At 44.1% G+C, this 21,249-nt stretch overlaps 1 protein-coding gene across 2 annotated transcripts; it reads left to right on the forward strand.

Annotated features, from left to right (window-relative positions):
* Nucleotides 1-1,045: 1,045 nt before the first annotated feature.
* Nucleotides 1,046-13,525, forward strand: GMFB (glia maturation factor beta). Of its 2 annotated transcripts, none has more exons than XM_035329055.1 (7): nt 1,046-1,148; nt 2,336-2,432; nt 2,969-3,018; nt 3,968-4,017; nt 5,025-5,107; nt 7,198-7,271; nt 9,682-13,525. In XM_035329055.1, exons 1-7 carry the CDS (start codon nt 1,062-1,064, stop codon nt 9,751-9,753), a joined length of 513 nt encoding a protein of 170 aa, XP_035184946.1. In that variant the 5' UTR covers nt 1,046-1,061; the 3' UTR covers nt 9,754-13,525. The 2 variants fall into 2 exon arrangements, with proteins under 2 accessions (XP_035184946.1, XP_035184947.1); XM_035329056.1 differs by lacking the exon at nt 1,046-1,148 and adding an exon at nt 1,470-1,517.
* The last annotated feature ends 7,724 nt before the right edge of the window (nt 13,526-21,249 follow it).

A 21,249-nucleotide genomic window follows, 5' to 3' on the forward strand; every position in this document is an offset into this window, starting at 1 on the left:
CCCCCTGCGGCGCTTCGCGGAGCTCCCGGGAGTTTTTAGGGGCTACACAGCGGCCTCGGCACGCTGCGATGAGCGTGGCCTCCCGACGCGGTGCCCCATGAGGAAATAGCCGCGTAAGGAGCGTAATATAGAGCTTAGGGAGGTAAAGGGATTCACCCAGAGCTGCTCAACAGTTCCCCTCTTCTGCGGCGTTCACTAAACTCTGCCTGAAAATGCGCAGTTTTGTCCTACGGGTCTGGTATTTATTAACATAACTTGCAGGTGGTGTCTTCTTCGGGGTTAAAGGATGGCCCCTTTAGCAGCCGGTGCTGTGGCAGGTCTGAGGAGGCAGCGTTGCGGCAGCTGAACGTCGCAGCAGGGTGACAAAAGCCAGGTATTTCCCTGGGCTCCAGGCCTGTTCTGGAAGAGAAGCGCTGGTGCTCGCCTCACAGCTCGCGGTTTGCCAGCTCCCAGCCTTGGTTCACGTCCAGAATCACGCTCAACTTGTACAAACAAAGAGTCTCCTGAGGGGCAGACCTTACTGAGCCTCACGCCTGCCTTGCGCTTGAATTTTCTGAACCTTGTTGAGGTGGAAACCCCACCCGAGGGCGGTTTTCTCACAGCTGTGTCATTTCTCCATGGATATTCCCCGGTATTTCGGTAAAGGGGCAAAGCCTTGAGCTCACTGGTGGGCCTCAGCGGTCTTTATGGGGTCACCGTGCCCGGGGCTGGCCTGACCCCGCAGGTTTGGGGTTTTTTAGCCCTTCCCACCCCAAAATCTGTCCCACAGCCGCGGCTCCTGGGGCCGGGGCCCGACCCTGAGGGAAGCCTCGGCCCGCCCGCCGGCTGCGCACGGCCCCGCCCCGTTGCTAGGATACCGCGGGGTGGGCGGGGCCTCATCGCCATGACAACAGAGGGCGGGGCTCCTGCTCCATGACAACGGGGCGCCCCTCCCTCCCCCGCGGGCCTTGAGCCTTCCCGCCACCCGTCGGCGCGTGCCGGTGCCCGCCTAACCCAAGGCGGCGGCGCTGATTGGCCGGGGGGCGGAGGAAGGGGGAGAAGGGGCGTGGCCTCGGCGGCGCATGCGCAGCACGGGTGTGTGTGGGGGGGACGCGGTGGTTTCCGTTGGCGGCGCGCGAGCGGCGGCGGTTGGGCGCGCGCGCAAGATGGTGAGGGGGCGCGCGCCGCCTGAGGGGGGAGGGGGCGCTCCGTGAGGGGACAGCGGGGGGGGGGGGGGGAGCGCAGGTTTTTGGGGAATAACGACAAATGTGGGATATTTGTGAGGGGATTCGGGGCGGGGGGAAGGAGAGGTGACTCCTTCCAGCCGGTATCGGCGGCAAGGAGTGTGACGGGCAGCTGGAACTTAGGCTTTAAATAGTGCCTTTATTGTGGTCCGTGAGCTGTGTTGGAACATCTCCTCAGAAGGTCTCGCGTAAGCATTTCTTGGAGCACTTCTCTAAAAACGCCTCGAAGTGCGGCTGTTCTGTCAGAAAAACTCTTGTTGCCGTAAGGAAATGACAAATACGAGCAAGCTGGAGGTGGGGGAATCGCTTTGCCTCGTCAGGCCGGCTTGCAGCTCGTAGCTGAGGTGATCGCGTCTGCGAAATGTTGCTCAGGAAATGGCAGGGGTTGGCTCGGTGCAGGCGAAAAGATTGCGTGTGTAATGGAAGATAACCTGCTTGTGAAACGCTCGCTTCCTTCCCCATCCCCGGGGGGGTTGACTGATGAAGTGTTATCTGGGTATTTCTTCTGAAAACTTGGGCTCGGCGGCGTAGGGGCACAGGGAGGAAAGAAAGCACGCCTGCTTTTTGATGGAAATGCCTTAAATGCGTTGGGTGTGTAAATCTCAAAAGTTCAGTGAATGCTTTGTGGGTAAAAAAAGCAGTGGCCCTTGAAAGTGATCTGTATTCTGAAATGTCAACAGTAGTTCTTATTTCTTTAAATGCTTACGTTACTTTAGCCATTTTACTGGCACCGTAAAGGGCTTCCTTATGGTTTATTTCCCAAGTGAAGTCCTGAAATAACACTTTCTTTTGCTTCTGCGAGCTATATTGCAGAAACAGGAATCCTTGGTTTACAAACAAAAACATCCCACTTCAGGAGTAGCTAAAATTTTTATAGCTAACCTCGTGGCTTTGAGGGCGGATAAAAGAACAGATAAGTGGCTTTTTGTTCTTAAAACTTGCCTTCGTTCATGGTTTTTCTGGTTTAAGTATATGTTCTGAAACTTTAGCCAAGTGCTTGCAGTTCCACTTCATAAGAGCTATGGGCAGGTGTGCATGACATGGGAGTTTTATTCTGTTACTAGAAAGATTTCCCTCATCTGTCCCTCTCCTCTGCCGTTTCCCTTCTGTAGAGTGAATCTCTGGTGGTTTGTGATGTTGCTGAAGACCTGGTGGAGAAACTGAGAAAATTCCGGTTTCGTAAAGAAACCAACAATGCTGCCATTATAAGTAAGTTTAAAACGCAACTGGCCCAAACTGCACAATTTTGCAGAAAATCTTCTCTTCCTTCCCATGTAATTTTGTTGCTGCAGCAGGTAAACGTGATCTAAGAGCCTATTGTTGCTATGAAGTTCAGTACCTTCTGTTCTGCCTGTAATTTTAACAGTAGAAAAACACAGCTTTAAGGAGAGGAGGCTTGGCTTCGTCTGCTCTTACTAGAGTTTTTGCAGCTAGCCGTGGCTCAGAGTCCATGTCTGGTTGTAAAATGATAGCAAAAAAATGTCAGGGCATGGTCATTTTCAGTTTGTAAACTTTATAGCCTTTAAATAGGAGAGTCCCACACTTGTCTTCTGAAATTTGAAAAAAGCTTATTGCTATGAACAGCCTTAGACTGTACTGCTTTTGACTTCGGGGATGTTGTGAAGCTTTGGGGTACGAACTGAAGAAACAGAGCAGACGAGGAATGTACCTGTGTGTTAAAAAGCTTTATGCATGCGTTGTATAAATCAGTTGAAAGTTGATCTGTGTTTTGTTTTGATTTGTAGTGAAAATCGACAAGGATAAGCAGTTGGTGGTACTGGATGAGGAGCATGAGGTTTGTTAAATGAATTGTAAATAAGAGTATCTTCAGCCTGCAATGTATTGTTGTCTCTAAGGTACTGCCTTAGTTTCAAATTGTTATCAAACTCTTAATCTAATTTGGGTCACGAGCTTATTTAAATGCATGGTCACTCTGCATGTAAAGCACAGCGCTATTAATAGTGCAACGGCGCAGAAACAATGGACTTGACTAATTGCACAGAAGATAAGTTATTTTAGAGCTGTTCTTGTACGACTCTGTACGTAAAAGGCATCTTTGGCACCTGCTGGCTTTTTGAAGGGCGCTCTGCAGCATTTTTACGTGGACCTGCATATGTGGCTCCGAACTGGTCTGCCATCAGTTAGAGGCTAGGGTTGCTAATCCTCTGCAGGTTCTAAATTTGATAGGTGGCATAATAGGGTCAGCCCAGTGGGTAGTACTTCTTAATGGTACGTAGGGCAAAATTAAATCCCTCCAAGGGATTTGAGCATTAACTGTAGCTCTTATTCCCCAGAATGTAGAAGGTAGTGCAGTGTTTGAACAGAATGGGGACTCTCAGCTTGCACAAGGAGCAGTTTTTCAAAAGCACCTTTTATGTAGCGGACTTTAACAGATACTTTTTTGGGTGTGCTTGCTTACTTCTGTTTAATGCTCGAGTTAGAAAACCACAGTAGCTGCCAGCATATCCAACCAGAGCCAAAATGTTTTCTAAACTCATTATGCCTAAAATAGGAATGATTATTCATGCTAACATTAATTCTGTGCTTAGTCATAGGAATTTATTAGCAGGCAAGCTTTCCTAAACTGCTCTAGTAACTTGTACGAGAGATCGTTATCAGTTAAACCATAGATGTGTATCTAACTTACAGGTGTTTCGCTATCCCACTCTTCTGCTTTAGCCTTCAGTTACACCCTCAAGTATGAGTTAATTTGTTCAAACATGGCTTTTGTTTAATGTCACCAGGGTATTTCTCCTGATGAGCTAAAGGATGAACTGCCTGAGAGACAACCTCGATATCCTTCTTGTGCTGCTGGCGTTTGGCTTACTCCTGGAAGCTGTTCAAGATGTTCAAAGTTGGACTTCACCTTTTTAGGCCAATGCTTGCCTGTAGCGAGCCTTCAGTAATATTTTATCTGTGAGGTATCCGAGGGATCAGTTCTCACCATGCACTGGCTGGTTGTCCCGCTTAAAGATTTACTCAAGCAATGACCGATACAGTTAAGCCTTTCCCAAGACTTTATTTCCTTTTAAACCATACTCTGTAACATTTGGGGAAGTGAAGCCGTACCGCTGTTAATGGCAAGAAGTGAGTAAATTGTGCCAGTTTATATGTTGCTACTTACAGACAACTGCCAGTTACCGCGCTTAGGAGCCCTGTAGGGATTCTTCCCTAAATCATATGCCTGTAGTAAAAGAGGTAGGGGGTGGGAGGAAGGGAGCAGAGCAAGGGGGGAAGTGAATTATTCTTTATAACTAGGTTAAATAAGAGGGGTCCTGAAGTTACAAGCAAAGAAAATATCCCCTTCCAGGATCCTCAGAGGGTGGCTGGCTGTGTTCCAGGTGCTGTTCTGAATCTTTCCTTTCATGACTATAGTGCAGTAGGAGGCTGTAAAGCAGGAATTCTAGCTAAAACTTGAGGTCAAATTCACCAAAACACCTGAAACAATGAAGTGCTTGGTCTGCAAAGAAATCCAGGAACTTAAAGGTGGGTGTGGGAAGTCTTTTCACAAAGCTAGGGGAGGAAAACTTGCAATGAAAGGGTGATTTTAGCTTTCTGATGTGAAGCAGTAGTACAAAGATGACCTTCTCCCCCCAGCTGCAGTTACAAGTTGGTAAAAACAGGCGGGGCCAATTCTGGAAGTCAAATATGGAAGTGAAAATAAAAGACAGTGAGATTACTTAGCAAATTTGAGGCATCTGGAGCGCATGACTTACTTGTGCCTGCCTCGGGCTCTGATCATTGAGGATTATATCCTAACAAAATAATTGTTTTCCTAGTTTCTTTAACCTCAGAAAAAACATTTATTGTGTATAGCTACAAGTATCAGCATGAAGACGGAAGAGTTTCCTACCCGCTGTGCTTTATCTTCTCCAGTCCAGTTGGTGAGTGAACACTGCGAATGGTAGCTACGATGTGCTGTAAATCTGGGGATGTTCTTTGCGATAGAAGGGCTTAATGCTCAGGTAATGCTTCAGATGTGTGAGTTTATTTATGCCAGTGCTGGAATCAAGGTGCTATAAGGCTATGGTGTTGGCTAGAGACCTTTTTTGGAGGAGAGGAGCCTCTGATATACTAGCTCTGTCCTCATCTTCAGCTTGTGACAAGTGTCAACACTTCCATCTGCCCAGACTTCCCTAGTTGCTAGAGTTTTTCATCACCACAGGGGTTCATATTTAAGGCACATAGGAAGGAGGGTAGAAGAGATCCTTTCTCTTCCATTTCTGAAGGCTGAACATAATTGTTACTTTCCTGCATAGCTCTCCAAACGGTGCATCTTTGTAAATGTGCCTGCTGTGATCTCAGTGGCATGTTCAGCAACGTTTTCCTGTAAGTGAAAGGAGCCTGGCGTGCTCTGCATCTGTTCATGTAGATTTAGCCTAATGTATTTCCTGTTGGCTTCCCCTCAAATCTTGGGGAGGTGTCAAAATATGACCAGAATGAGCTCAGGATATGAGTGAGGAGAGAGCTAGAAGATGCCTCCTCTGTTTCTGAAGGCTTCTGGACTCCTCTGGCCATCTTGGGATGTTAGCAATTAGGTGGGAGGCAATCCCTCTCCTTCAGGGGAACCTGTGCCTACCTGTGAGAGGACTGGGACAACGCAAAAGGGTTAGGATGGAGGTTGAGAGGGTTTCTTAGGGGACCTGTACGTGATGGGCAGCAACTCAGCAGTGCTGTGCTGTGGAGGTGTAAAGGACTGTCACAGTTGTGGATGAGGAGGAGAGCAGGGGATTCCATAGCTCAGGTCTGAGCAGGTAAAAGTGATGGGCTGAACGGACAGGGGTTGAGGACAAAGACTGTAATCTGAAGTCATCCCAGGTTTGTGCAGAGCACTGGCAGCAGCAATCCTCAGCATAACCTAACTTGCACAGCGAACTGTGCAGTTTGAATAGAAGCCAAAGAACGTGTGACTTGATTTGCACTTACAGAGCTGAATTGCTCCTGTGGCTTCCCTCTGTGTTCTGAATCGTCACAGGGCAGCTCGCTGCTCTCGGTGGATTATCCTTGTTATCCTCCAGGAGATAACCTGCGTTGTTTTACCATTCGTCACTCAGAACTAGAGGAACCAGGTAGCTAATAGCAACTAGTGAATACATTCTTCTGTGGCTACTTGAGCATCTTTGGATGTATTCTCTGAGTGTTACATCTCTTCGCAAGGACAGATGTTTTGTGAGTTAGAGCAGCAGTAAAACTTCCTGGGAGACTTTGCAATAGCAAAGCAGACAGGCAAACCTGTAGTACTTCAAAAAGATAATTTAGGCCATGTTCTTTATGGGATGGAAAATTAGTAAGTATATTCATACCTAGAAACTTCTAAATGAGAAGCTTCTAAAGAAAATCTTTTCTTGAGGTTTTCTGTTTTCAAAAAATTTTCTGCCCACTAAGCTAGGTGTTAGACTGATGCTACAGTAAGAAACAACGAACCATTAGCTAGGAGTCGTGAGCAGCCCGTTAGCTTCAGTTGTGACTGAAGTGTGGGGGGAACAGACAACATTCAAACTGCCTGGGTTTGTTCTTAGTTTGATTTTAGCTCAAAGGCATATGCGGTTAAGATCCATAGGGTTATAACTAGCAGAGCCTTGGGAATCTTCCAGAAATAGCAGGATGGCAAAGAATTGGATGTAATGTAATCAGCACGCTACTGCAGCGATGGGAATTACTGCTTTGCTGGCTGTTTTATTCTGAGTTGTGATTCTATTTGCTGCAGTATTTGATGTTTCTAAGCAGAAATACAGATGCGTGTTGAGACCACCGATTGAACCTGTGTAACTATGCTGTCAGGAAATGCTTTTCAAGTGCCAAGTATGAAAGTATGAGCAAGGATGATACTGTATATAAAGAATTAGGTCACTTTCCTGAATGAAAAAGTGGCCTAATTCAGCTTTCAATTCGGATTTTTTTGAAATCTTTTGAGATATTACAGTTGAAATAACCAAGCACAACTTTTTTTTTTTTTTTCCCCACACAACTACAGGATGTAAGCCTGAACAGCAGATGATGTATGCTGGGAGCAAGAATAAGCTTGTACAGACAGCTGAACTCACTAAGGTATGCTTGACTAGTTGAAGTAACTCTAAATGCGTATTGCAGAAGCTGTTTTGTGTCTTGCTTGAGCTCAAAACAAGAAGGATGTTAGGAGACTTTGTAAGTACAGTGAATAGAGTCTGTTTCAGGAAGACTGAAGACAGCAGCATGTTGGGGCTTTCTGGATTTTTAGGAAGCAGGAAGAACGATGTTCCAAAAAGTAACCGTGTAACTGAAATGTCATTTAGTAAGATAGATACCTTCACTTCGGAGAATTAGTATGTTAATGAGCAGTATACGCTGAAGCCTTAGACTTCTATGGACTAGTTTTGCTGCATGGTCTGTGGGTTTCCCTGTTTACAGACCATAGCCTTCAGAATACATAACATGCGCCAAGTGCTGAACAATTCTAAATCTTCCTGTGTTTGCCTCCTCTATTATTGGCGCCTGGTTTTCTCAAAATTTTAGTTCTGACCGATAAAACTAAATAGATTAAGTGGTCGCTTTAGGCTTTTCATAGTGTGAAATGATTTCACAATTCCCCATCAGCACCCTTCCCTTTCAGTCTTCCTTATCTTGACTGAGTACTTCAACATCCCATTAGAAATGTGCATTAGGGCAAAAGCAGAACTGTGAGCTTCTACCTCTTATACCTCGTAAGAAAGACCTCTCTTTTTTTAAGTTCTAAGTTGACAGGAGTAAATGGGAGGGAAGCAGAAGCTGAGGCAGAAGTAGCATACGTACAGCCCCAAGGAAACCTTCTCAAGGTCTGTAGAAACTTCATCTTAGAGGCTTGAGAACTCCAGCATCTGAAAAAAAGGGAGAAGAATTTCTGGAGGAGACAGGCAGTTGGTTTTGGTGAGTGAGGAGGAAGGCTTGATGGGAAGGCAAAAGCCTGGGGACTAGCTGTGTTGGAGTGGCTACTTGTCAAGTGGGAGAAATTTATTTGGTCTGAAATACTTCTGGATGAAAGCCTCAGAGTGGGTGTAGAAGTCCATGATTACCTTCCTTCTGAAGCTGCCCCTAGCCTGTTTCCAGTTCAGGTTGTTTACTTGCTCTTTAAATGTTTTATTCCTGTCCATCACTGAGCCTTGCTTCACTCTGACGCTGTGACTTCTTCCTGGTGTTATTTCTGCATGTGAGCTAAGTCCTTTTATTTTCCTCTGTGGCTTGCATATTAGCTTGGCTTCTATTAAGCTGTTCCATGTTCATAACATGGAATTTTGTTCCCCTCACACCCTGCCCTGCCCTAAATCTTTTACTTAAAAAGTCAGCAGTAGTTGGTAGTATTACTGCCAGAATACAAGGAGCAGTGTCCAGAGCCCAGTCCATCAGAGCTGCAAAATAATACAAATCCTGAATTGTTTCATGAAGAGGATTAAAATGGTAAAATGACTGTGGACAGGACTACCTATGAGCTCATTCCAAACAGCAGGTTCACTGGGAAGCTTGTTTTGCGAGTCCTACAACAAGCCATCTGGTCAGCTGGCTTTAACGTGCTTTTTACAGCTATGTACTCTATGCACTTAGCAGGATAAATAAACCTATTTCAGCACTAAATCAGTTATTTTCAGTGTTGTCAGAACAGCAACAGTAGACTAGAGGAAAGTATTTTACTGGTTTCGTTGTCTAGGAGAACATTCTTGAAGGCCTGTGGATTTTACTTGCTGGACTTTTCTGAAAAGATTACCTGCCTGTGGGCATCTCAAAGGCTCCTGTTAGCAATGCAGAATTTACCTACCCTCTCATCAAGGCTACTAAAAATCAGAACTAAAGTCACTTGCCCATATGGAGCATAAGGAATTTATTGGCTTCCTTGGTCTTGTTTTTTGTTTCAATGCCGTGCTCAAAGTTTAAGATAAGCACAAAGCTTTAGGCTGGTGATTTTTGTGAGTCTTCTATTCTGAGGTATCCCAACCTTGTTTCTTATATTGAAAACATGTTGCTGGATGCTGTGGATTTACTGTAATTCAAAGAAAAACTAACCGTCTTGTACTGAGCATGCTTTCAAAACTTCAGGCTTAATTCAGCCTGGAGGTTAAATTCATTTTTGTTGTTCAGACAATCATCTTGCTTAGATATTTAAGGAAGACTACGTATGAGGTGGTGTGACTTCAGAGCAGCTTTAAAATACAGTAAATGTGCTGTTCTCAGATATATTTTTAAACAAGAATGATGTATAGAAACAGGAACTGCAGAATTTTTAACTTGTCAAGTTACTAATATTCCTTGCTGCTTAGTCTTGTATATTTTCAACTGATGTTATGTTAGTCTAATAACCCATCCATGCAAGAAAGCAAGTGAAAACTCTTTAGCTTGGTTAGCGGTTTATTACAGCTCAGACAACTTGTGTGGAAAGCTAATGATTTCTTTGTATGCTTATCCCTTTGAAGTACCAGCACCTCAAATATTTACGCAACACAATTTTGTTTAGGTATTTGAAATAAGAAATACAGAAGACCTAACTGAAGAATGGCTGCGTGAGAAACTTGGCTTCTTCCATTAAGAAAACCTCTGTAATAAGTATTTATGTACCATCCTGATAATACTGGAACCAGACATGAATACTTACATCTAAAAATGCACTGTATTTACATCTGTTTCCTGCAGTACATCTCTTGTGCAAAGTTTGTGCAAAGAATAGCAGGTCTGTCTCCTTGAAGTAACCAATCTTTGCAGGTGTTTCCTTACATGTACCTGTTAAAAGGGAATACTTCTCTGCAGAGAATCCTTTTGCACTCTTGTGACTAATATTTCTATAACTAAAATCGTTCAGTTTGGGATTTATAGCTATATTCAACCATAATTTGGAAGCTGACGCTAACTTTTCTGAGCTACAGATGCATCCTTATCAGGTATACTAGCCATTTATATGCAAAAACTGTGTACTGTCACTTACTCGTCAGAATTTTTGACCTAATGTCTTCTCAATCTTGAAAACTATTCCCTGGAAGCAGTTAGGTATTAAAAAGACAAAACCCTTGTTCGCAGACCCATCCATTTATCCCTTCACTGAGTCCGTATGAAATTTCTCAAGTTCTTGGAACTAATTTTTGTCATTCCAGTAATTCCTCAGCTGACTGAGTCAATCTTAACTAAATTTCAGGGCAAAGCTTTGTCCAGTTCTCATGCTAATACAGTCTTGCAGGAACTAGAAGATAACTAAGGGCTGAATTACAACTCTGGTTGCTTTCATACCAGATGTCTTGCGCATATAACTTATGACACTGTTAAGAAGTTTACCTCTGCTCATTTCCTCTTATATGAACACCTGTTAATACTGTGTGCCTTTAATTTGTTAGCTTTAAAATGACTTGAGAATTTTACACTGCCACTTATTACGAATTTGGTAAAATCTTTGTTAAAGAATCCAAGTAACGTTTCTTCCTAGTGCCTAGTGTTGCAGTTGACATCTATAAAACAAAAGCTAACCTCATTTTCCTTGAAATTCCAGTCATCTGCTCCGTTTATAGGAGTCCAGGAGGTTAAAGCTTTTCATGATGCTGAATGATTTATATCTCTTTTTGTTACAGAAGTTGGCCACATAGAGCTTTTGAGTATTTTCATGACAGTCTCTAACTTTCTTAACTGCTTGTTGGTCAAAAATACATTCCAAGTGCATAAGTGGTGATTTGATTTTTTCATTTACTTACGGTTCATCTCTTTGAAACAGTAAAGATTCTAATGTGAATATAGTATTTAACTTTTATAAATGACGAGTCTTTTTACAGGTCTGTTTTATAATGAGTAGAATAGCTGTCTGATAGGGGACATCACGTTCAGCCAACGCAGTGGCAACAGGAGTACTCGTGACAGTATCTCACTATCTTGCTCATGAGTGTTTGTTGTGCTACTGAACAAGAATCTGCGTAAGAGCAGCTTCCTGTTGATAACACACCTTAAAATACAGCTGCCCTAACAAATTTCTTTGGTGAGAAGGAATGCAGTGTTAAATTTGGAGGCCAGTATTTCATGCTGTGAAACCTTTGCTGAAAGGAGGTTTATTTTTTGTTTGTAAACATATGTTGTGTTAGTGGTTTTAACACTAATTCCTGTAAGATCACAAGGAATTTATTTGCAGGGGTCCTCAGTGTTGGTATCTCTCTTCTTAGTTTGATGTTACTGCTCATTTATTTGTATACAAATCTGACTTGAGAGGAGCTCTTCAAAATACATGCTAGGATGATTCAATTAAATCAATCTTTCAGTGCTGGAAGGAAATGTTGTAATTAAGATTAAATTTCTCTTAACATATTGAACTGGAAAAAACATTTCATTTCCCTGGACAAAAAAAATGTTGATTATGAAACTGTTGCTCGCTCATTCTGTACTAGAGATCAATAAAAAATTACTTTTTTGATGAACATTGTATAAAAAGACTGGCTTAAGAGGGATGTTAGTCACGGTATCAGTCCTGAAACAGCAAAAATCTTGTGCCCTTAGTGTTGTGCTAAAGGTAAGGCATGTCAAAGTACAGGGTGGGTGAGGGGAAGCTACCACTTGTAACATTCAGCCTGATTTTCAGTGGGAAAACTGGATTAATAATCTGCCATTGTACTTTGTACACTGGTGGGCTGCCAGCATCCAACTGCTGCTTGCACAGGTCTCAACAAAAGTGACTGTGAAGGGGCCTCTCTCTGGAGGAGCAGGAAGGAGCTGCTGCAGTCTGAGTGAGTGTGGCTCTGCATCTCTGGATCGCTCCACCTTCTGCCAAGCAAACTCTGCTACTAAAGATTATGTCCATGTGCTGGAAGTTTTCAGTCGGAGTTCTTCTTTGCCATTCACTTTGTGTGTGCTTGTTGCCTCCGCTTAAGGACTTTCTGCCTTGGGTGCTGCCCCTCAAGTCCCGTAGAAAGCCAACAAATCCTGTTGAGAGTGCTAAAGCCCACATTCGTGTGGAAGACGGTGTTGACGCTGCTCAGCCCACCAGTATTAGTCTTCTAACAGTCTTGCTTGGTAGCTCTGTCTCCTTGCCTTCTCTGAGCTGTGGAAGTGAGGAAGCAGCTGCAGGTACTTGAAGAATGAGTGTGCAGAGGATGTTTGCTATTCTAGGCTTGTTTGTGGCTTCCTTGTTTCTAAAGCAGGGCTTTGGCACAACTCTCTGCTGCTTTCTGTCCTAGGCCCTTGAGATATAGATAGTGCTAATACTTGGTTAAACAAAGACATTGATTATATCCAAATCCGTCCAGCACAAATATTTGTTTTCATATTTTCCCCACCGTATCCGTAGAACTGTATTTTCCTTACGGATGTGTCCGTGTTCAGAAGGCCAGTATGTTCTGACTGTGCTTTACTATTGAGTTGCCTGTCTGTGAAGACGCTTGTCTTGAATTTTCACATCTCTAAAGAGGGTTCAAGCAACAAAGTATGATGCCATTTATGGGAGCCTTTGTAGCTAAAGGTCTGAGAGTCAGCATTTTCCGTGGTGAACTCCTATTTTTCAGGAGCTAGTAAGTTGGCCGTAAAATCCTTGGCCCAGAGTTAAACATAAAGGTCTTTCATAAAGAGAGACTTCTGCCACAATAAACTTGTTTTGCGTTAAATATTGAATAGACGGCTGGGATACAGCTCTTGCAATCCTGTTAATTGATGGTAGGCTGAATTGAAGCATGAGTTTGCATGGTAAGCCAATAAAATGAACTTGTACTGTTCAGATGTTTTTTAACAAAGTTTAAATGCTGATATTTGACGGTTTAAGTGTGTTTCTAGAATCATGAATGCTGTTCTGATTTATTAGAAGAGGCAATGCGGGTGTTGACACCATTCCACTTCTCCAAAGGAGCATCTTAACGCCTTTGTACCAAGATTCCATTTTTTGTACCTTGAACTGCAAAATGGTCCAGAAACAATGTTAAACCCAACCCAGGAGTCTGAGTCAAAGGTGCGAAAGCAAGAGATGCTGACTGTTCCTAGCTTCAGCGTGCTCAAAAGAAATTTTAAGTAACATTTCTTGATACATCCATCTAGTAACTGTGAAATGGAGATATAATGGGACATGAGAAGTGAAACTCTTGCTTTTGCTATGTGATCCAGACTTGATGTGACCTGTCAGGGTTGGCACCAGTGCTGCAGGTGGTAAAAGGTGCAGGAGGTTCACGGCCAGTCTTGGGAACTCGACAATTCCATGGAAATATCAGTAACCAGTACAACTTCCATATGCTGTTTAGTCTCTGCTAGTTCACATTGCATGTTTACTTTAAACCAAATCTTTTTTTTTTTTTTTTTTTTTTGCTAAGCATGGTGCTTGTATTGGTTTAAATAAAATGTTTAATTAAGAAGTTTTGTTTCACTGTTTCAATTGCAACGTAGCACATCAAGCACAGTTTGTGTGGGGAGGGGTCATTGCTATTAGGCATCTCCTCAGCTTCCAGGGGTTTGCTTTGTACTTGTAGTGTGGTCTTTGGTCTTAAATATGTTTCTTCTGTTGTGCATGTAAGGATTCCTCTTTCCATCTGTGGTGAAGGGTGCCAGGAAGGGGGAGGACAGGGCAGCACGTGGGAGTACTGATAACTGCCCTCTTCACTGCTGTGCACTTCTGTGCCTCAAAACTCAGCGCAAATCACTTGTGAGCAGCAACGTGGCATGGGACCTCAAGAGGATTGAGACACTGCTTCAGAGCTCTGTGTTGCACCTCTCCCATATAAAATCAAGGCTTTTGGCATAACTTCCAGCTGCGGAATAGGACACGGTGTGGGTGCCAACTGACCAGTGCTACAGTATTTGTCAAGGAGACCCCATAGCCTGAAGGAGACAAAGGAACTCAGTTGTACCTCTTCTTCTTTCACTTGTTGGCTCATCTCTTTCCTGCCTGAGAGACCACTAGGTTAAGTTGATCAAAGTATTTCCTTTTCTCATTCTTGCATTTTTTTCATTTTCTTGATCTTTGGAGATTTTTTTTCCTACCTTGTTGAAAAAGCTGCTAAAGATAATCCAAGGAATCCAGCCTCAATAGCTGGCATTGTTTCAGGTTGAAGAAGAACAGAATTAATGGACCACAGGTTAGACGTGATAGAAGTAAACCTTTTCTCTCTCAGGTGTGGGCAGCCCTGTGTGAATCTAGCAGCTGTGAAGGAGGACGCACACCTGCTTCAGTGCACCTCTGTCTTGCAGGGCTTCTTGGTCACCCAAGTGTGTTGCAGCAAAATCTGTTGCCAAAAAGTTCTAAGAAGGTGGCTAAGCTGCGGTAGGAGAAGCATGGATCTCAAGAATAACAGCTGATTAAAGGGAAGAAAGAAAAAAGGATAGGAGTAAAAAGGTCTCACAGTAGGGAGAGGTCACCTGGGCAGTTCCGTGACGTTCTCTGTTGTCCATTGAGTATGGTTAACTAATAAATGAGGCGATAGCTTTCTGGGACTAGATGATCAAAGTAGTTGGGGAAAAAAAAGCTTACTACAATGAATTACAGGAAGGTCCCGGGATATGAGCTGAAGGGCAGCTGCTTTCATTCAGGGAAGGTCATTGACTTGTAATAGTTGTATGAAAGCGTCAGTTGGGTGCTTGTTAAAATCTATTTTAGAAGAGAATAGGGAACAAGAAACAAGAAAATCTTACTTAGAAGAGAATAGGGAGCAAATGGAAAATTCCCGTGCAATGGTACAAATTTGCAATGTGTGTGTAGCTTGAGTATCATACACAGCTTGTGCTTTCTCTTCCAGGTGTGTGAATAGATGGCTGACCCGGGCCTAGGGTGAGTTTGCTGAGGAGATCTTGGCATGGCCTTTGGGGATAAGGCAGGCAGGAAGAGAAATGCAGTCGGTTCTGGAGGAGCTGGGGTAATTGCTGCTCATATCTGTCAGTCTTCTGGCACTGAAAAGGGTCAAAGGGCCCCAAGAGTGTGTGTGTGTGCCTACTGCTCCACGTTCCCTGTGGGCTGCAGTACAGCCTGGCTTCCCAAAACTCACCGTCTCCTGACAGATGAAGGAAGGTCCTGCCTTGCTGCGTTTGGGTGTGCGTGAGAGTGGGAGTTGTGGTTTTCAAAATAAGCAGTCAGTCTTGGGGAATTGGCAACCTCTCTATCTGGGCCGTGGTATAAGATACACAGCGTGATTTGTGCTGTGTGCAAGGCTTTGGGAACCTCCTTTCCAGCTATGTTTTAATGAGCACATCAGTTCCAAAGCACGAGGAACACTGGCCTTAGCTCGTGTTTTCTCCAGTGAATACACATTTGTACGTCAGGACTCCATACTGAAAGGTTGGCCATGAGGCAATTACCTGCCTCCGTTTTTGTATTAACACTTTGTGGAAACAGTGAAGGAAAACGCTGCAATACGAAGCAGCGAATGTTCCCTGGTCATGGTTAGGACGCTGCTGGCATGTCAAACTGCATTTACAGCTGTGTAAACTTGGCCACTGTTCCCCCCTCAGGCTTCCTTCCCTGTCTGCTGTTCCTTTTGGTGACACTGAGGGTCTCTGGCCCTCTGGGGACAGGGCTGTCTGCCGTGTGTATAGGCAGCATCTTCTGCAGCCGTGGCTTGGTCTGGCTAGGTTCTGTGCCGTTTCTCTAATGGACCCATGAAGCAAAGAAGATGGTTTTAATTCATTTGCATAGATGTAGTAATGGTTGGTTTTGTGACACCCTGGGGGGATTGTTTCCTCTGGGTTATTTTGTAATGTTTCGTTCTTTCAGGGACAGCAAACATCCTCTCAGTTAACCTCCTTCACCTTTGGTGCTAAGTGAGGCGTCGCGTGCAGAACGTGATGGAGCTCAGCCGAAATGCCTCTGACAGCTCCAGCAGTTCCTCAGCAGGAGACAGAGAGGAGAGGAGAGCAATTATCAGCCAGAAAGACGCTGAATGCAGAACAGATGTGAGCGCTGGGAAAACAGCAGGGCTGTCTTTCATGGCAAATTTACTGCTACGGTGGGGAAGTCCCATCAAGGCTTTTTGAAAGGCGCACTGTTAGCCGTTCCTGCTGTTCCATGCCACGGAAGGCTGCTGGTAGCATGAATGCAGCTTCTCTTCCCTTCCCTGTAGTACTCGGCTCTACAATTAATATAATGCAGCCTTGAAATCCCCATGCCATGCAGCATCTGTTGTTGTTGCCTCTTTTCTGCAGAATATGGGAAGACGGGAAGAAAATGGGGCAGAAAGTATTCAGTTGAAAGGGAAAGGGGCGCCAGCGATCCTAGACATTGACTAAAGCCTGGGAGGGCAGAACTAGAGCAGAAAGTTAGGGGTCAGTGCTCATTTAGCTGAATAAGGAATGGGAGAGGTTTAGAATTTCTTCAAAAAAAAGTTCTAATTTTAAATATCCGCTGCTGGAAGATGCTGCTGGATAATTGGAAGAAGAATGTGCCCGCCTTACTCAAAGTGCAGTCTGCCTAGCCATCTGCTCTGACAGCAGCAAATCCCGGATTGATTTGTGAATGTGATTAATTCAGCTAGGACGAGTGGATCAAGGGATCAGCTAGAGACAATATTTATACCCTACCTCCAGCTGTGAAAGTGCAGTTGTTGGCTTCAGAAGTACAAAACAAATTGCACAGCTGTGTTAGTGAAAGAATGGAAAAATAGATGTGCTCGCTCAGCAGCCCTTTTTCCTTAGGTGTCCCCATTCCAAGGACCGTAAGGACGGTCTAGCGTAAGCCTCCTTTTCCTGGCTGTGAGGTGAAGCAGATTGTTGTCCTTTTACAGAGCTTCCGCATCTTTATTCCTGTGCCGGTGCTGCTGTTGGTCTCCTTGCTGCAGTTTAGTCACAAGATCGTGAAGTTCCTGGCTCTGTGACCTTGTCCACGTGGACTGGAGAGGCAGACGTGGAGCGTGAGTCAGCCACCCCACCCTGCTCCTTGTGCCTGAGGCTGCTGATGGGAGCGCTGCTGCTGATCCTCAGCAGGAGAACAGCGCAGGGCAGCGCCGAAAGCTTCTGAACAAGCAGGGGGGGGTGGGTTTCTAGCGCTGGTGGGGCCTTGAGCTGATTTGGTAATAAAAATACAGCTGGAGAGATCAAAAGCAAGACTTTTAAAAGACTTGACATGTAGACGAAGGCTTTTGGAAATCCTCCTTAGTGTGATTTAATGTGCAAAAACACCCTGGGCCTGAAGGTGCTGTACCCAAGGCCACGTGGGATGCCTGTGGGAGGACAGGGAGACCAAAGGCTCCGGTGTCCCACGCTGACTCTGTTCTCCCTCCCAAATTTTCAAGCATGCTGCACAAGTGTGAGGTTCTGATAACCAGGCTGCATCTTCTGGCTACTTCATGGAATCTTCCTGCTTTTGGGCAGAGGCGGTACTGACGTTACATCTGGAGGAGTGAACGCCTCCTTTGCCCCAATGAGCAGCCGCCTGACTCTACCTTGGTGCAATCTTACCACCAGCGGTGACTGTGCTCTACTAAAACAATTAGCAGTGGAGTAATTTACAAAGGGGGATTTTGTTTTCATTATGCGCCAGGTGTAATGCCATCTTAAAATTCCAAGCCTGTGGTTTCAGCTTCTGCTTATTCAGGCTGAAATAGCTGCACTGGTTTATGTTGGGACCAGAATTTGAAGTTATGGACTGAGGATGGGATTTTCAAAGTCATCACTGCTATAGCCAGGCGAATGCGGAATGTTTTGGAAATTTCCTCTCAATTCGTTAATGAGCAATCAAATCCCGAAACTCTGGGGAAAAACAAAAGCAGTTCTTGGTCCCTTTGCCCAGCCATGCCATATTATGCCCTGGGCTTTGAGTTGCACAGATAGCCGTTAACAGGAGCTCTCTAAAGCAAGAGTAAAACAAGCCGTCTTGTTGAAAGGCCATTTAGTATTTGGCCTGTTTAAGGACAAGTGTTGCCATCTGACATAAACGCTGGAGGGATTGAGGCCACAAGTGGGTTCCGTAATGAGACGTGGTGAGATGCCTGTGTTGAAACTGAGCTTTAAATGTAATTCTTGCTTCTCTTGAGGCTTACTTTCATATACAAAGGATTTTATGGCATTAATTAATTTATGTGGTCACATACATAATGGTAGAGTTTAAGCAGCAATTCTAAAGAGTTAATTATCACAACAGGAAAGGAAGTTTGCCCAGGAAGGGAAGTTGGTGCACTCACAAGTCCAGGGACCTTTTCATCCTACTGATCAAAGACTGAACAGTGAACCAGCATCCTACATCCTGATGTCTGGTGGCGCATAAATGAGGTGAGAGCAGAGATCGTGTACTTTTGCTTCTTCTCACGTGTACACAAGAGGTATGCAGAAGCATGACCTCTGCCAGACTACATCAGAGGTTCTTGGTGAGTCTCTTCTAAATTGTAGAGAAATACTTAGATTTTTCTCTCATACATACTTGGTAAGTGAAGTTTAAATCTATTGAAGTCAGCACCGTTTCTGTTACCGAGTTCAATAGTGTCAGATTCTTCTTCTGTACCTGTGCAGTGACTATTTTTCCATAAATATTATGTGCGGCGTTGAAGAACACAGCTAACTCATGAATTACTGCCATGGTAATTCAGAGAAATTGCTCTGTACCTTTCCATCACGGCTCTCTGTAGTCGTGACCTGCCAGAGTCTTCTTTCTTCAGTTAAATCTTCCTTCTGAACAGACTGTAGCACACGGAATTGTGACCGATTATGTGACTGTTTTCTTGTAGCAGCAAACGCTTTAGAGGGATTTAAGATGAAGTGAACAGACACTGACATTTCCCTTGGGATTCCAATCAGGATTAAACTCGATGAGTCCAGACTAAGAGGAAAGTGCATTAAAAGCTATAGGCCACCTCCAGATCTCCGCTGTCTTTCTTGTATTGATTTTTGGCTGTTTTATGATTTGTGCAAGGAGGAAGAGTCAAGGAAGTTCAATCGGAGAAAATTCTGAGCAGATTCTGGGTGATTTGAGATCCCAAATAAATGTACGAAAGGGAAGTGATTAGGTCCTTTTCTGCAGAATTTGCATGTCATTTCATTTTTTATTATCCTAAAAGGAGGCTCTCTAATTCAAGAGCCCCTCCAATGGACAAAAATCTTTGTGGTACAAAATTACTGCCTTCCATTTCTCCTGCCATGGTACTTGCAGATGAACGGTACGCAAGCATTAGAGGTACCAAAACGTTGCATTCCTTGAGGCAGAAGCAGCGCTAATTGCAAATACAAATGCGTGGCTGACACACCCTTTTATTTCTGGTACTACACGTCCCTGCTAAAACATTCTGTTGTACACGAACCCAGAACATAGCAACATAGCAACGCTGCTGCTTATGCAGGTGCAGAACAGATTGTTTACCTCTCCCGCCCTTGTGCTTCAGCTACCGTGGGTCGGATGTCCCAAACTGTGAGCATCTGTTGTATCTGGAGCGCTGTGAAGGAAACCTCTCTGCTGCAGCGATGCGCACCGCCGTGTTCAAAGAGCCACGAGGCTGCTGGTGGTGGGCCTGGGTGCTCTGACACCCAGTGACGTGGCAGCATCCTGCAGAGGTTCCTCGGGGTGTGTTTGTGCGCCCTGAAGCACACGTTCCTGTGTGGTGGGTGAGCCTGCTGGCTTCTAGTGGGACCTGTGGTGAGCCACATCTCCCTCACGGGCCGTATTAGGAGACCTGGTGCCGAAGCACCTCTGGTTCTGCAGGACTTGGCCTCGCCGGGGGGCTCCAGGCACTGGAGGCAGGTACCAGGGAAGGCCACGATATCCAGGCACCTTTTCAAGGCAGCGGTTGGATTTCTGTGGTCACCAGGACAGCTGAGAAGGCCACGGGGCGCCCTGTGCTCCCAGTTCTTACCCTTTCCTGCGCATCTGCCTTTTGATATCTGCTGGGGTTCGCTTTTAAAACTGTTTTCTGGGGGTTACACCAAAGTTTTGTGGGTCCTAACGGTACTACTCCCTGCGAGGGAGTGGTTTGAGGATGAGGCTGTTTTAAAGAGACCAACCTCACGTCTGCAGCAGCTGACTTCCTAAGGACAGCTCCTGTGCTGCCGTGTCCTCTCTTACCGTGCCGGAGGAAGCGAAGCTCCTGCTGATTGCTTGTTTTGAGGCTCAGTTAATTGGGTGTAAAGCTTTCTGGCAAATGTCACCAGGAAATATGATTTACCATTTGGCTGCTGTTAGTTTTATGGGATCTGTTATTTGCACAACGTGTCTGGAAGAAGTGGTTGCAGGAATGCCTCCCAGGCTTGCTTTATTGCAAGGTATTCCTGCTCAAAACTGAAAGGACTTTTGTGTGAACCCGTGGAAAAAAATGGTGTGAGCTTCTACCCAAACTATTTGTTTTCTCATCTTCTTGCTGTTTCCTTTCAGAATGCACTGATGGCATAGTAAGAGCTGGTTTGCCTCCTTTCCTGGGCATGAACGGAGCCTGTTCCCAAGTATTTCATCCTAAGGCACGCCTGGCATCCTCCCTGTCTGCAGCCGTACCTCTGCTTGCCAGGTCCCATCGGGGATGGCACCGTGTTTGTTGGCACCTGGTGCTGCCTCATCGCTTTCCACCTCAAAAGCTTTGCCTCTACCTTTTGGTCAAATTCCATTTTCAAACTGAATGTTACTGCCATCGCCCTGATCTTTGGTTTCAGTGTAGATATGGGAAAGGAAGGGAAAGGAAAAAGGATAAAATAAAAATAAATAAATAATAAATAAATAAAAAGAAAAAAGAAAATAAAAAGAAAAAAAATAAAGAAGAAAATGAAAAAAAAAAAGAAAAATAAGAAAAAAAAGAATGAAAATAATGAAAAAAAAGAAAAGAAAAGGAAAAAGAAAGGAAAATAAAATAGGAAAGGAAAGGAAAAAGAATAAAATAAAAATAAACAAATAATAAATAAAAAGAAGGAAAAAGGAAAATAAAAAGAAGGAAAAGAAGAAAATAGAAAGAAAGAAAAAAAGAAAGTAAAAAAAAAGAAAAAAAAAAGGAAAAGAAAGGAAAAAAGGAAAGGAAATGAAAATAAAAGAAAATGAATGAAATAAATAAATAATAAATAAATAAAAAGAAGAAAAAATAAAAATAAAAGAAAGCAGAAAATAATAATAATAATAAAAACCAGAAAATTAAGAAAAAACGAAAAGAAAGAAAAAACGAAAAAAAAGAAAGAAAAAAAAAGGAAAGAA

The sequence above is a fragment of the Oxyura jamaicensis genome, chromosome 5 (genome assembly GCF_011077185.1).
Source record: "Oxyura jamaicensis isolate SHBP4307 breed ruddy duck chromosome 5, BPBGC_Ojam_1.0, whole genome shotgun sequence".
Taxonomy (NCBI): domain Eukaryota; kingdom Metazoa; phylum Chordata; class Aves; order Anseriformes; family Anatidae; genus Oxyura; species Oxyura jamaicensis.

Coding starts and splice junctions, on each gene's coding strand:
- GMFB (XM_035329055.1), top strand. CDS start 1,062: ATGCGCAGCACGGGTGTGTGTGGGGGGGACGCGGTGGTTTCCGTTGGC. Junction 2,433..2,968: donor CAACAATGCTGCCATTATAA/GTAAGTTTAAAA, acceptor TTTGATTTGTAG/TGAAAATCGACAAGGATAAG. Junction 4,018..5,024: donor CTGCCTGAGAGACAACCTCG/ATATCCTTCTTG, acceptor CTCAGAAAAAAC/ATTTATTGTGTATAGCTACA.